The 13,369-nt window shown below is 41.3% G+C and overlaps 1 protein-coding gene across 1 annotated transcript in view; it reads left to right on the top strand.

Annotated features, from left to right (window-relative positions):
• The first annotated feature begins 5,150 nt into the window (after positions 1 to 5,150).
• The window catches only part of baiap2l1b (BAR/IMD domain containing adaptor protein 2 like 1b), a 110,845-nt gene continuing 102,626 nt past the window's right edge, over positions 5,151 to 13,369 (top strand). Inside the window, exon 1 of the mRNA XM_052140029.1 lies at positions 5,151 to 5,449. Within this exon, the coding sequence (XP_051995989.1) occupies positions 5,399 to 5,449 (51 nt within the window). The 5' untranslated portion in view covers positions 5,151 to 5,398. The remainder of the gene's footprint in view (positions 5,450 to 13,369) is intronic.

Genomic DNA, 13,369 nt, shown 5'->3' with positions numbered 1-13,369 from the left:
ACTACCTGCTCAAAGACACAATAGAGCCTGTCCCTCCTGTTCCAACCAAAATGAAGAAGGGTTTCTACAGCCCTTACTTCATTGTACCCAAGAAAGGTGGCGGCTTACGTCCGATCTAGGACTTGCAAGTTTTCAACCGATTCGCAGCGGAAGACCTGAAGGACACGTACTTTCACGTCTCGATTCTGCCGCGACATCGACCCTTCCTACGGTTTGCATTCGACGGCCAGGCGTATCAGTACAAAGTCCTCCCCTTCGGCCTGTCTCTGTCCCCTTGCGTCTTCACGAAAGTTGCAGAGGCAGCCCTTGCCCCACTCCGAGAAGCCGGCACCCGCAAACTCAACTACCTCGATGACTGGCTCATCCTGGTCCCCTCGTGTGAGTTACTATGCGCGCACAGAGACCAGGTGCTCAGGCACCTCAGCCATTTGGGACTTCAGGTCAACTGGGAAAAGAGCAAGCTCGCCCGGTTCAGAGCATCCCTTTTCTCGGCATGGAGTTAGACTCAGTCCCAATGTCAGCACGTCTCACAAACGAGTGTGCACAGTCGGTGCTGAAATGCCTTGCTTCCTTCAAGCCAGGCACTATGGTCCCTTTAAAATGTTTCCAAAGTCTCCTGGGATATATGGCATCCTCCGCGGCGGTCGCACACTTCAGCACTGGCTTCAGACTCGAGTCCCGAGACGAGCATGGCGCCGCGGCATGCACCGTGTGATTATCACCACCGCCTGCTGCCAGACACTCAAACCCTGGACAGACCTCAGCAGGTGTCCCGACGTGTCCTGGTCACGACCGACATCTCCAGATCGGGTTGGGACGCCGTGTGCAACAGTCACGCAGCCTCGGGCCATTGGAAAGGGGCCCTGCTGCACTGGCACATCAACTGCCTAGAGTTGCTGACTGTTTTCTTTGCCCTGAGGAAGTTTCTCCCCCTATTTCGGGACAAGCATGTCCTGGTCAGGTCAGACAGCACCGCAGTGGTGGCGTACATAAATCGCCAAGGCGGAGTGCGCTCCCACCACATGTCATGACTCGTCTGTCGTCTCCTCCTTTGGAGCCAGCCACTCAAGTCGCTGCGTGCCACTCACATCCCCGGCAACCTCAATGTGATAGCGGAGCGCTGTCACGACAACCCTTGCCCTGTGGAGAGTGGAGGCTTCACCGGTCCAGCTGATTTGGGAACGGTTCGGCAAGGCCCAGGTAGACCTGTTTGCCTCCCAAGAAACCTCCCACTGCCCGCTCTGGTACGCCCGAACAGAGGCTCCCCTTGGGGCAGATGCATTGGCACACAGCTGGCCCAAGGGGCTGCACAAGTACGCATTCCCCCAGTGAGCCTTCTTGCACAGGTGCTGTGCAAGGTCAGGGAAGACGAGGAGCAAGTCACATTAGTGGCCCCTATTGGCCCACTCGGACTTGGTTCTCAGATCTCACGCTTCTCGCGACAGCCCCTCCCTGGCGAATTCCCCTGAGGAAGGACCTTCTTTCTCAGGGACGGGGCACGCTCTGGCATCCGCACCCAGACCTCAGGAACCTCCATGTCTGGCCCTTGGACAGGACGCGAAAGATCTAGCCGGTCTACCATCTACCATCGTAGACATGATCAACCAAGCCAGAGCCCCTTCTACCAGGCATCTTTACACCCTAAAGTGGCGCCTGTTCACAAATTTATGTTCTTCCCGAGCTGTAGACCCACAGAGGTGCACAGTTAGGTCAGTGCTTTTGTTCCTACAGGAAAGGCTGGAGAGGAGGCTGTCCCCTTCCACCCTCAAGGTGTATGTCTCACCACGATACAGTAGACGGCAAATCTCTGGGTAAGCACGACTTAATTATCAGATTCCTAAGAGGCGTCCGGAGGCTAAATCCCTCCCGGCCAAGCCTGTTCCCCTCCAGGGATCTCTCAGTGGTCCTCACGGGCCTCCAGAGACCCTCCTTCGAGCCGCTAGACTCAGCCGGACTCAGGGCTCTCTCTCTCAAAACGGCCCTGCTGATCGCGCTCGCCTCCATCAAAAAGGTCGGGGACCTGCAAGCGTTCTCTGTCAGCGACACTTGCCTGGAGTTCGGTCCGGCAGACACATATGTGATCCTAAGACCGAGACCGGGCTACGTGCCCAAGGTTCCTACCACGCCCTTCAGAGATCAGGTAGTGAGCCTGCAAACGCTTCCCCGGGAGGAGGCAGACCCAGCCCTTTCGTTGCTGTGTCCGGTACGTGCTTTGCGTATCTATTTGGACTGCACGCAGAGCTCTAGATGTTCTGAGCAGCTCTTTGTCTGCTTCGGGGGACAGCAGAAAGGGAACGCTGTCTCCAAACAGAGGCTTTCCCACTGGGTTGTCGACGCCATTTCATTGGCTTATCACACCCAGACCATGCCTCCCCCCCTTGCGGGTTCGAGCGCACTCAACCAGAAGTGTTGCGTCCTTGTGGGCACTGGCCAGGGGCACCTCCCTAGCAGACATCTGTAGAGCAGCAGGGTGGGCAACACCTAATACCTTTGTGAGATTTTACAATCTCCGGGTTGAGTCGGTATTGTCTTGAGCTCTCTCAGGTCCGAGCCCGTAGAACTCGGTAACACGCTGACGAACTGGCCGGGTGAATCGCTTGCGCCTAGCGCCCTTTCCCTCAGCCGAGGTAAAATAGTGCGCCTTTTTTCCCAGGAGATCCCATGTCTCGGATCCCTGGATGATTCCTCCCTAGCCCTCATGGGTCCGCAGTTCAGCGGAGGATCTCGCCGACCCAATCAACTACGGGTACTTAATCTACCCTGTACTGGAATAGGTACTCCACAGGTTAAAGGCCTCCTACGCTGACTCCCCCTGTGTGTAATTTCCTAAACTGTCCCCTTACGAGTGGACTCCCGCGTCTCCCTTAGGCAGTTCCAGCTGCCTTGGTCACCGTGCTTTAGCACCTCTCCGAGGCTGGATCTACCACCGCGCCAACTTTCCCACATAGGACCTAAGCGGCCATGTGATGTATTCGCCACCTTTACCTCTCCTGCATGGTAAGTGTGGTCTCCGCAGGGTCTTCTCCCCCTGAAAGAATAGGAAACTGGGTAAGACCCCCTTCCCTTAATGCATGTAAGGGCCCTGGCCGTGATTAGTCTATGCGAGAAACATAGAGAGAAAAGAGGCCCAGCCAGGCTTGGCCCGTTCCCAGGTTGGCAAGCATCACCTTGTTCCCCTCACTAGGGTAACCAGAAGGATTCTGATGACTTTAATGGGGCATTGGGGAAGGGTACGTGCAGCCTGATACAGCTGGTCGCGTTTGCATTGGTTACATACGTAACCTAGACGATAACTATAATTCATTTCTTACTAGTTTAATTTCTAATTACACATATTAGTTATGAGCATTTTACTAGTAAAAAATGTGTGATGATATCTATAATTACTTTGTTGCAAGTATAAATATCCATTTCTGATGTAAAAAAATGTAATTACAACTACAGCTGCTACATTTTTATATCTGTAAATATATTTCAACATGTTAGATTTGGAATTTCAGATATCAATACATTGAAGAGTATTAAAGATATCTTAATAGGCTTTCTTTGTATTTATAATTTTTTTATATAACTTAAAATTGCTACTAGTGAAAACCAAAATACCAATATCAAATATTAGCACATTTTCTAGTTGTAATTCAATTGATGGTATTAGTAATTGACATTTGCACTTTAATAATTACATCAAAAGTTATAATATTTATATTTTGGTGAAATTTTACTAGCGAAAATGTAGTTACAGAATTCTATTTTTACTAGTTGAAAATAATTTTTTATTTCCATGAGTAATTATGCCATTTTTTTATATCAAGAATTAAAGACAGACGGACGGACGGACGGACGGACGGACGGACAGACAGACAGATAGATAGATAGATAGAGAGGAACACAAACAGATGTGTGTGTATATATATATATGTGTGCATAGGGTTGGGAAGGTTACTTTTGAAATGTATTCCACTACAGATTACAGAATACATGCTGTAAAATGTAATTTGTAATGTATTCTGTTAGATTACGCAAGGTCAGTAATATATTCTAAATATTTTGGATTGCTTCTTCAGTACTGGTAGATTTTTTCACTTGTTTTGACTATAAAAATTCTGCCAGTACAGTAAGACAAAATACACATGTTAAAAATACATTCTCTGACAAACAGAAATATCTTATGCTGTGTTGTTTCTAAAACAAGATAAACCAAACTGATCTTGTTTTAAGGATTTTTAGATATTTTTACAAGAAAACAAAACAAAAATTATTAGCAAGAATATGATTTTTGCCCTAATATCAAAGGTCTTACTAGAAAAAAGAAATTATGATCCAACGTGAATTTTCTTGATAAAAAAAAACATGATCATCTGCCATCTGGTAACATGTGCATGTAAAATGGCTAGAAATAGCATTTTAGCTTAGCGTAAAGCTGACAATTTACACAAGGTTTATTTCTATTTCTTCTGCTCCAAACTTCAAACTTACTTCTCCGTCTGCTCGTATGAACGAAACACATCATAAGAAAGTGTTTCACCGCTGTTCAAATGCACTTTGGATCGCATCATTTATATGGATAAATGTTTTCCATCTGAAAGGAATAAATATTAAATGAAACAAATGACAATAAAATGTAAATTATCTCTTCAATAATCAAAATACTTTTTGAATGTAATGTATTCTAAATTCGTAGTTTAATACTTATATTTTGTATTTTAAATACGTAATGCCGTTACATATATTTCCCCAACCCTGTATGCAACATTTGCAACATTTTTCACAAGTGCCTAAAACTTTTGCACTACAGTGCAAAAGTTTTAGGCACTTGTGAAAAAGGTTGCATATGGATGTCTTAAAAATTACGCAATAAATAGTTTTCATTTATTAGGAAAATAAGGAACACAATCAATTCTTCACAATGATTGTGAAGAATTGATTGTGTTCCTAATTTTGTAAGTCGCTTGGGATAAAATCGTCTGCATTTATGACTAAATGTACATGTAAATGCACCCCATGTACACCAGTTTCTGCTGAATCAATTATAGTAAGTAATGAACAGCAGATGGCGCGATGTATTTTCTTTCTGCGTGAGTCCAGCTGTCAGAGCGGACTGTGTGTGCCCTATCTCCCGCCCCTGACGCAGACAGACACGTTCACGCACTCAGAAGTTTGAAAGTAAAGCTCTCCACAGCTCAACACCACCTGCCCGTTATTGAGGAACAACACAGTCACTCTCTAACACAAATGTATCACACAGCTCCAGTAGACGCCCGTCTTACTATGAGGACTTGTGGGAGGCGATAAAGCGTGTTGTCCTGTGCGAGTTATTTTGGACGATTGATCAGAGACTTTGGACGGATCAAATCAATCGGTATTTGAGGCGCGCGCTCGTCGCGAGAAGGGCTGAAGAATGTCGCGCGACCCGGAGGAGGTGAATAAACTGACCGAGAGCACTTACAAGGTGAGAGAAGGACACTCACCTCACGATTAAAATCATGACCTGGTTAAGCGTAAAACCTCCCAAATGTACACCGACAACATGTTGACAGTTTCTGGTTAAACCCTGTCATTTTCACTGGACAGGAAACTTTCTTTTGACATTAAACTGTTTCCAGAATGGGTCAGTTGAGGTTTATTTCGGGGAACATAGCGGTACTTTTCTTCAGGTCATTCACATTTAAGGGGTTGGATACATGTGGTATAGATTTATTTACACACCCAAACGAGTTTCAACTTTAAATCCCAGATAAACAATTAGATTTGGTGAGAACTATATTATTGATATAGTTATTTTGCCTCATCATAAACATTTGTTTTGTTACAGCTCAACCCCAATGTAAACAACATGCTTTTGTGTAAACCTACCCAAAATCATCAGACTTAATATTAGCAAAAGCTGATTTAAAGGAATATTCTGGGTTTAATAAAAGTTAAGGTCAATCGACAGCATTTGTGGAATAATATCGATTACCACAAAAAAAATTATTTTGACTCGTTCCTCCTTTAAAAAAAATAAAAGCAAAAGTATTTGTTATGGTGAGGCACTTACAATGGAAGTGAATGGGGGCCAATACTTAAACATTCATATTCTCACTGTTTCAAAAGTGTAGCCACAAGACGTAAACAATATGTGTGTAGACATGATTTTAGTGTGATAAAATTGCATCCAATTTACTATAAATGCATATTATGTTCGTTGCTATGACTACATAATGCTGTAAACCCTTAAATGACCATAACGATTATGATTTAAACAACTTTACAGCTCAAATAATACTCCAAAATATTTAATGTAAGTGCTTTAATAAAATGATATGCTTCACATTTCTGCCTTCAAACCCTACAAAAATTGGCCCCATTCACTTCCATTGTAAGTTTCTCACTGAAACTTAAATTTTAGCTTTTTTTCAAGTTAGGAGGGATGAGATGAAATAATTATTTGTGGTAATCAGTATTATACCACAAATGCTTTCGATTGAGCTTCATTTGTATTTAACTTGGAATATATCTTTAGTTTGAATATTAAATATTAACTATATATGTTGACTAGAAGTCATGCAGGTGTATATCACAAAAAAATGTGAATATGTCATTGCATTTGAAGCCTACTTTTAAGACATTATTATTACAGTTAGCCTAAGAATATCTCCCCTCCCCTCATTGTCATTACTGTAATGCATCCAGATTAGTGCCGTCATTTGATTAAAATATATAATCGAGATTAATCGCATTATCTTTTTGTAAGTGCTTAAACTTGAGTCTATTTATACATGGGCACAACTACCCATTCTCGAGTATGTATGTGATACCTACATTTATATATTTTTAAACAGGCTAAGTCTTTGCCATAGAGCTGTCCCACTGAGTGTTTTCTTTGGGAGATGTATCAGAGAGGCCTACTCCCACGCCCTATCTGTCCATAAATGCATCACTGTAATAAAGGTGCATTCCAGTATACTGTAATATCAGCCGTGCCTCCTGTTTTACAGTCACAGACGGTTCGATATGTGTCAGGGAGTGGGCTGACTTCATGAATTGAGGATTAGTAAGCATTAAGTAAGCACATGTACTGTATGTGGATTCTTGAAGTTCAGTAAATATAACCAAGCCCAAGTGTTCTTTAGTGACTCATTCAAATCTCTGCCTCCTTTCTTTCTTCAAAGTTTAAAGTGCAGAGAAAAGAAACTGGAAACTAGTGGAGTGTTGGCAACTTTTAAAACACATACAGCTTTTGCACAGGAACTGGGATCTGTAAAGGATATTGTTCTATAAATAACCGGTTCCTGGAGTTTCCAATTCTTTACTCCAAACTTCCTTCTTCCAAACTTAGTCAGATGATGTCACCAGACCATTGGAAATACAAACAAGGTGATCTCTGCATGTTAATGTCAACTCCAGATTTTGTCACTCTACACACTTTTGTTCTTGACATCAAAGAATCTGGCAAACTCAACTCATGTAGAACCTGAGTGCTCAAGAGATTGACAGCTGTCACGTGATGGAGAATAGGGCTGGGTATCTATACAGATTTCCTGATTCAATTCCGATTCACAAGTTCACGATTAGATTCTAATTTAGATTCGATATTGATTCATGTGAATATGCAGGGCTCAACGCTAAGAATTTCTTCTACTGGCCAGGTTGGGCCAGCGCTTCAGATTTTTACAGGCCCTGGCAAAATCTTCACTGGCCCCAACACAAAAATTACAAATAGCTGTTTTTATCATCATGGCTTTAAATAAATATGTCAGAAGATAAATATTTTTTACATATCTTATGTTTTTAATAGGGTTGTGCCGATGGACGATATCATCGATATCATGTAGAGCCACCATCATGATGCCACGCCCCCTTTTGCGAGTCTTGCTAGTGTGACTCACTAATCCTAGTCTCTTCTATAGTTAACCTAAAAACTTTGCAGGGATTGCTCTGTAAATTAAATTGAGAATATAACTAATGCATATATGCTATTTTAAATACTGTAGTATATGCCAGAGACGTGACGTGTTAGTCTGTGAAAATACCGTGTCAGGCAGGCTACACAAATATCGATCTTGACATTGTTAGCTTCTTGTCATTTTTTTACATGTCTTACACTGTACATTTAGATTAAAATATTTTATGTTGTAGGCTACAAGAAAATAGCCTTTATTAATTAATTATTAGTAGTTGTAGTGTCTCAGAAAATCTTGCTCATTGTCACATAGCTCTTGTTTACACTGAAGCGGCAGTTTAAGATAAACCCAGACCAGCGAACGTCAAATAACTTTTGTCTGGTTAATACTTTTAAAGAAAAATTTCCTTGGCCATAAATCCATAATGTCAAATCAAATGAAAGAAACAAGGTGAATATGAATAACACACATTTATTAAAACATAGAAGAACAACAAATAAAGAACAAGAAAACGGGAACAAAACTCGGCATTAACATTTCACTTATAATTAGCAGCACAATTAACTTCAGCACAGGCTACACAATAAATTATGTTATTGAAATATTGTAAAGTGGTCAGATGAGCTACACAAATGAACGTTTAAAAAATAATATGCAAAATCGAATAGCTCCGCAACGGATGGCGAAAAATGCAGATTGGTCGTCTGCCCATCTTTTGCGCGGATCACACATGAGCAGATCTTGCACAAAACTTCGGACGGGTCCCTTGGCTGTCCACTCTCATCAGGTCTAAATCCATATAGGCGAAGTAGTACTCTTTTTAGCAACCAACACCAACGCCATTGTATCAACTCTACGTGGAAGGAAGCTACTTTTTTTTCTTACGTGCAATATATTAAAAAGTCCGGATGAGTACTAATTAGTTTGGCTAGTAAAATAACGAAATTATAGTTTTTCAGTAGAAAAAAAAATATTTATATAAAGAGATATATTAAAATAAAAAGTGCTTAAAAGTGCACAACTCTTCTTAAGTGGAAGAAATATTTTTCCCCTTACGTGCAACCTATTGGAAAGCGCGGATGAGTCAGTTGGGATAGTAAAATAACAAAATTATAGTTTTTAAGTGGAAAATAGTATTTATGTAAAGAGATATATTAAAATAAAAAGTGCACAACTCTTCTTAAGTGAAAGCTAAAAACAAAAATGCTTCACGTGTCGTGCAACCTACTGATAAAGCGCCGAAGAGTCATTAGTTGGGTTAGTAAAATAACGAAATTATAATTTTTCATATAATTTTTTAAAATTATATGAAATTATATAACCCCCCGCCCCGCCCCACCCCACCGACGATATCATCGTCCATCGCGATGTTTTACTGTCTACATCGTCAACTGCAAATTTAGGGGACATCGCCCAACCCTAGTTTTTAATACAATGTCCCCTAGGGGCCTGGGAAGCTCAGTGAGTAAAGACACTGACTACCACCCCTGGAGTCGCGAGTTTGAATCCAGGGCATGCTGAGTGATTCCAGCCAGGTCTCCTAAGTAACCAAATTGGCCCGGTTGCTAGGGAGAGTCACATGGGGTATCTCCATGGAAAAGCACTCAACAAGCCACGTGATAAGATGCACAGATTGATGGTTTCAGACGCAGAGGCAACTGAGATTCGTTCTCCGCCACCCAGATTGAGGCGATTCACTACGCCACCAAGAGGACTTTGAGCGCATTAGGAATTGGGCATTCCAAATTGGGGAGAACATTTTTTAAATATAATGTCCCCCAAAATTGAATCACATTTATAATTTGCAAGATATGATTTATGCCTTATGTAATCCTTTATATGCGCTTTACAGATATAAATACATCATATTAACCTCAGCCGTCCTGCCATTTACACATGTGCTTTTAAGCCAGGAGTTCTGTGGAGGAGATGATGGGTTTTCGGTCACCCATTTAGTCATGCTGTCATGCAACTTTTGCCCATGTGTAGTGTTTTCACAAGAAGGATCAAAGATTATTCACTGAGTTAAAGATTTGATTATTGGCTGAGAGAACAGACTTCTTACTAAATCGTTTGTGATGTGTAATATACAGTAAGTACATATTAGGCCTAATCTGTGAATTAAAAATGTGTATATAACATGAAATCAGACAACCCAAACAAGACCAACACTTACTGATATACAAAGAACAAAAACTTATATCTGCATGGTCCAGAAATGAGACATGTAACTGGTGTTTCACGATGATGATATGAAGTATACAGTTTTAAATATTCATCTTCACCCTGCAGCTGAACAGCTGTGATTATAATAGCCATAGCGATCTTGCTTCTTTTCATATCAAACGGCAATATCATGTCAAATTAATGTTTAAATGTATACTTTTTGGATATTGAGCAGCTCAAGATTTCCAGACACATGTATAACTGGGGTTTAACAAAGTTTATTACGTCTCATTCAGCGCTTCATCTCTAAAGGCGAATTGAGAGAAAATGTGTGTTTTTACAGTGGGAATAAAACTAACGTTCTGTCCCTTTATGAGAGCACATGCGTGTTAAACAGTTTACGCTGCACGGAAGAGATGGATTTTCAGTCGTATAGAAAAAAAACTGTTGATTTCTTATGTTCCAATGTGTGGATTACTAATTTTCACCAACATGTAAAAACGAAAAAATTTGGGGATTTCATGGACTGTAAACATGGAATGTGCGGGGATACTTAAAATGTTGCACAAGACTTTAAATCCCACTACGAAATTCATTAAGTGGGATTTTGTCCTGCTATTTTCTACACATTGGTAATAGCTGCTGCTAAGACACTTGGAAAAGAGTGAGGACAGTGATAGGAGAGTCCGCTCGTTGTCTGCACGATCTTGTGCGTGCACACGACTGTGCCTTGGCGCGTCCAGTATATTATGCATTTGCGTGTCTTTAAGAGATAAATATACTTGCGCTTGCTTCTCGGTTAGAAGACTTCGTTCGCTCAGAGAATTTTTGTGCTCTCTCGCTTGTTTGCTTGCACTAATGTTATAAATGCAGCACTGGCCCGAATCTTTCTCATACTGGCCCTGGGCCATCGGGCAGTCCTTATTTTCAAGCCCTGATATGTCAGTTATTATGTTCCTTTTGCTTACAGATGAAAAACTGTTGTTTTCTTGTGTTTGATCAACAACTGGCTGTAAATAACAGAAAGATATTAAAAGAGACATTATTTAGTGACATGGAACAACTTTTACTCTCAACATGCAGTGAAAGGATCTCGCTGCTGAATACTCCACCTACATATACTACACAATTCATTCACCATGAGTGAAATCTAAACATTTACCAACCAGTTGCCAAATATTACAATTTTTAGTCACATAGCACGAAATTTGGTTGCAAATGCAAGTGGTTTCCACTCATTAGATAGATCTTGAGATTTAAGAATCGATATCGAGATCAAATAAAGATCGCAATGCATGATAAAATCTATATTTTTACCCAGCCCTAATGGAGAGTCCAGTGGATTGAATTGATCTCTCTCCATCTGTTTTTTCTTACAGTTCTCTGCCATGCCCAAACAGGATGTGCGTCTGTAGTTATATAAATGATTGGCTCTTTAGGTTTGAGTTTCCTGTGGTGTTGATAGGGAATTTAATGAGAACTGACTCTCATGGAAAGATCTGCAGCTTGCTGCTCATTAAATTAAATTACCCAGATTATTAGTATAAAAGGAGTATAATTGGGGCTGGGTAAAAAAGACCATTGTTCTGATGCATTACTATCTTCATTTGAACGATATTTATACTTAAATCCCAAGATTGATACATGCAGCAACCCTCTACGATGCAAGAAGTCACTCGCATATGCAACCAAATTTCATGCTATGCCACTAAATATGTGTGCTATTTGACGCTGACTGGTAAAGTGTCTACAATGGATGCGAGCGATGTTGCAATGCCATGCGCGTACATCCATTGTAGACATTGATTATAATGGGATCAATTTGTTTTTCACATTCATAGTGCTGTGGAAAAATTAAGTGAACCCTTGGATTTAATATCTGGTTGATCTTCTTTGGCAGCAATAACCTCAACCAAACGTATCTGGTAGTTGCGGATTAGACCTGCACAATGTTCAAAAGGAATTCCTACAGAACTGCTTCAGCTTAGCCATATTATTAGGATATCTGGTGTGAACAGCTCTCTTGAGGTCATTCCACAGCATCTCTATTTGGTTAAGGTCTGGGCTCTGATTGGGCCACTCCAAAAGGTGGATTTTCTTTTTTTTTTTAAGCCATTCTGTAGTGGATTTACTTAGATTTTTGTCCTGCTGCATCACCCAACTTCTACTGAGCTTCAGCTGGCACACAGCCATCTTGTTGGATATCTTGGGAATTACTCTTGTGGGATAAACATGGGAATTCATTTTTCCATTTGTGATGGCAAGCGGCTCAGTCCCTGAAGCAGTAAAGCAGCCCTAAATCATGATGTGCCCACCACCGTACTTCACCGTTGGGATGAGGTTTTCATGTTACACCATTTGTAGTGCTGTGTGTTTTCCCCAAATAATTCAACCTTGTTTCATCAGTCCACAAAATATTTCCCAATAGTATTGTGGAGTGTCAAGGTGGTCTTTGGCTAACTTCAGGTGGGCAGCAATGCTTTTGTTGGAAAGCAGCGGCTTCCTTCGTGGTGTCCTGCCATGAACACCATGCCTGTTTAATGTTTTCCATATAGTAGACTCATGAACAGAGATGTTAACCAGTTCCAATGATTCCTTCAAGTCTTTAGCTGTCACTCTAGGGTTATTTTTTTTTCTCCTCATTGAGCATTCTGCGGTGTGCCTTTGTGTCATCTTGGCTGGATGGCTACTTCTAGAGTGAGTAGCCACAGTACTAAATCGTCTCCATTTATAGACAATTTATTTAGAATAATTGTGCTTTTTAATATCAGCCTTTTGCAGTTTAATAATCATATTGTGTCACATAGCAACCTGCTTTTCATAGGTAAGAAGCTACTGTCAAAAACATACAGAAATGGCAAGGGCTTAACTTAAAAATAAAAGCTTCTACCAGGCACGGACTGGCCATTGGGAAGTTTGGGAACGTTCCCAGTGGGCCGGCCGTGAAACGGGGCCAACTGGGCTGCGATAATATGAAATGGGCCACCACGTTATGACAGTGACACCCCCCACAAGCTCAACAACTTCTGGGCTGGTTTCTATGTATTTAAATGGAACCAGATATGACAGAAATATATCACTTCTGTATATTTATGTAATATTCACTGTAATACCACTACTACTACTAGAGGTCGACCGATATTGTTTTTTTCAGGCCGATGCCGATCTTTTGAAATCCGGGTCGGCAGATGGCCGATTAAAGCTGCCGATTTATTTTGGCCGATATTTGGCCGATATGTGCTTGTTTTTAACCTCTTATTTGAACCTTTTATTTGAAACATAAAATGTAACACAAATAATTACTTAAGATAGACAAAATT

This window comes from Xyrauchen texanus, chromosome 12 (assembly GCF_025860055.1).
Source record: "Xyrauchen texanus isolate HMW12.3.18 chromosome 12, RBS_HiC_50CHRs, whole genome shotgun sequence".
NCBI classification, from domain to species: Eukaryota; Metazoa; Chordata; class Actinopteri; order Cypriniformes; family Catostomidae; genus Xyrauchen; species Xyrauchen texanus.
Note: the sequence above shows the minus strand (reverse complement) of the source record. Positions and strands in the feature narration are given on the sequence as shown.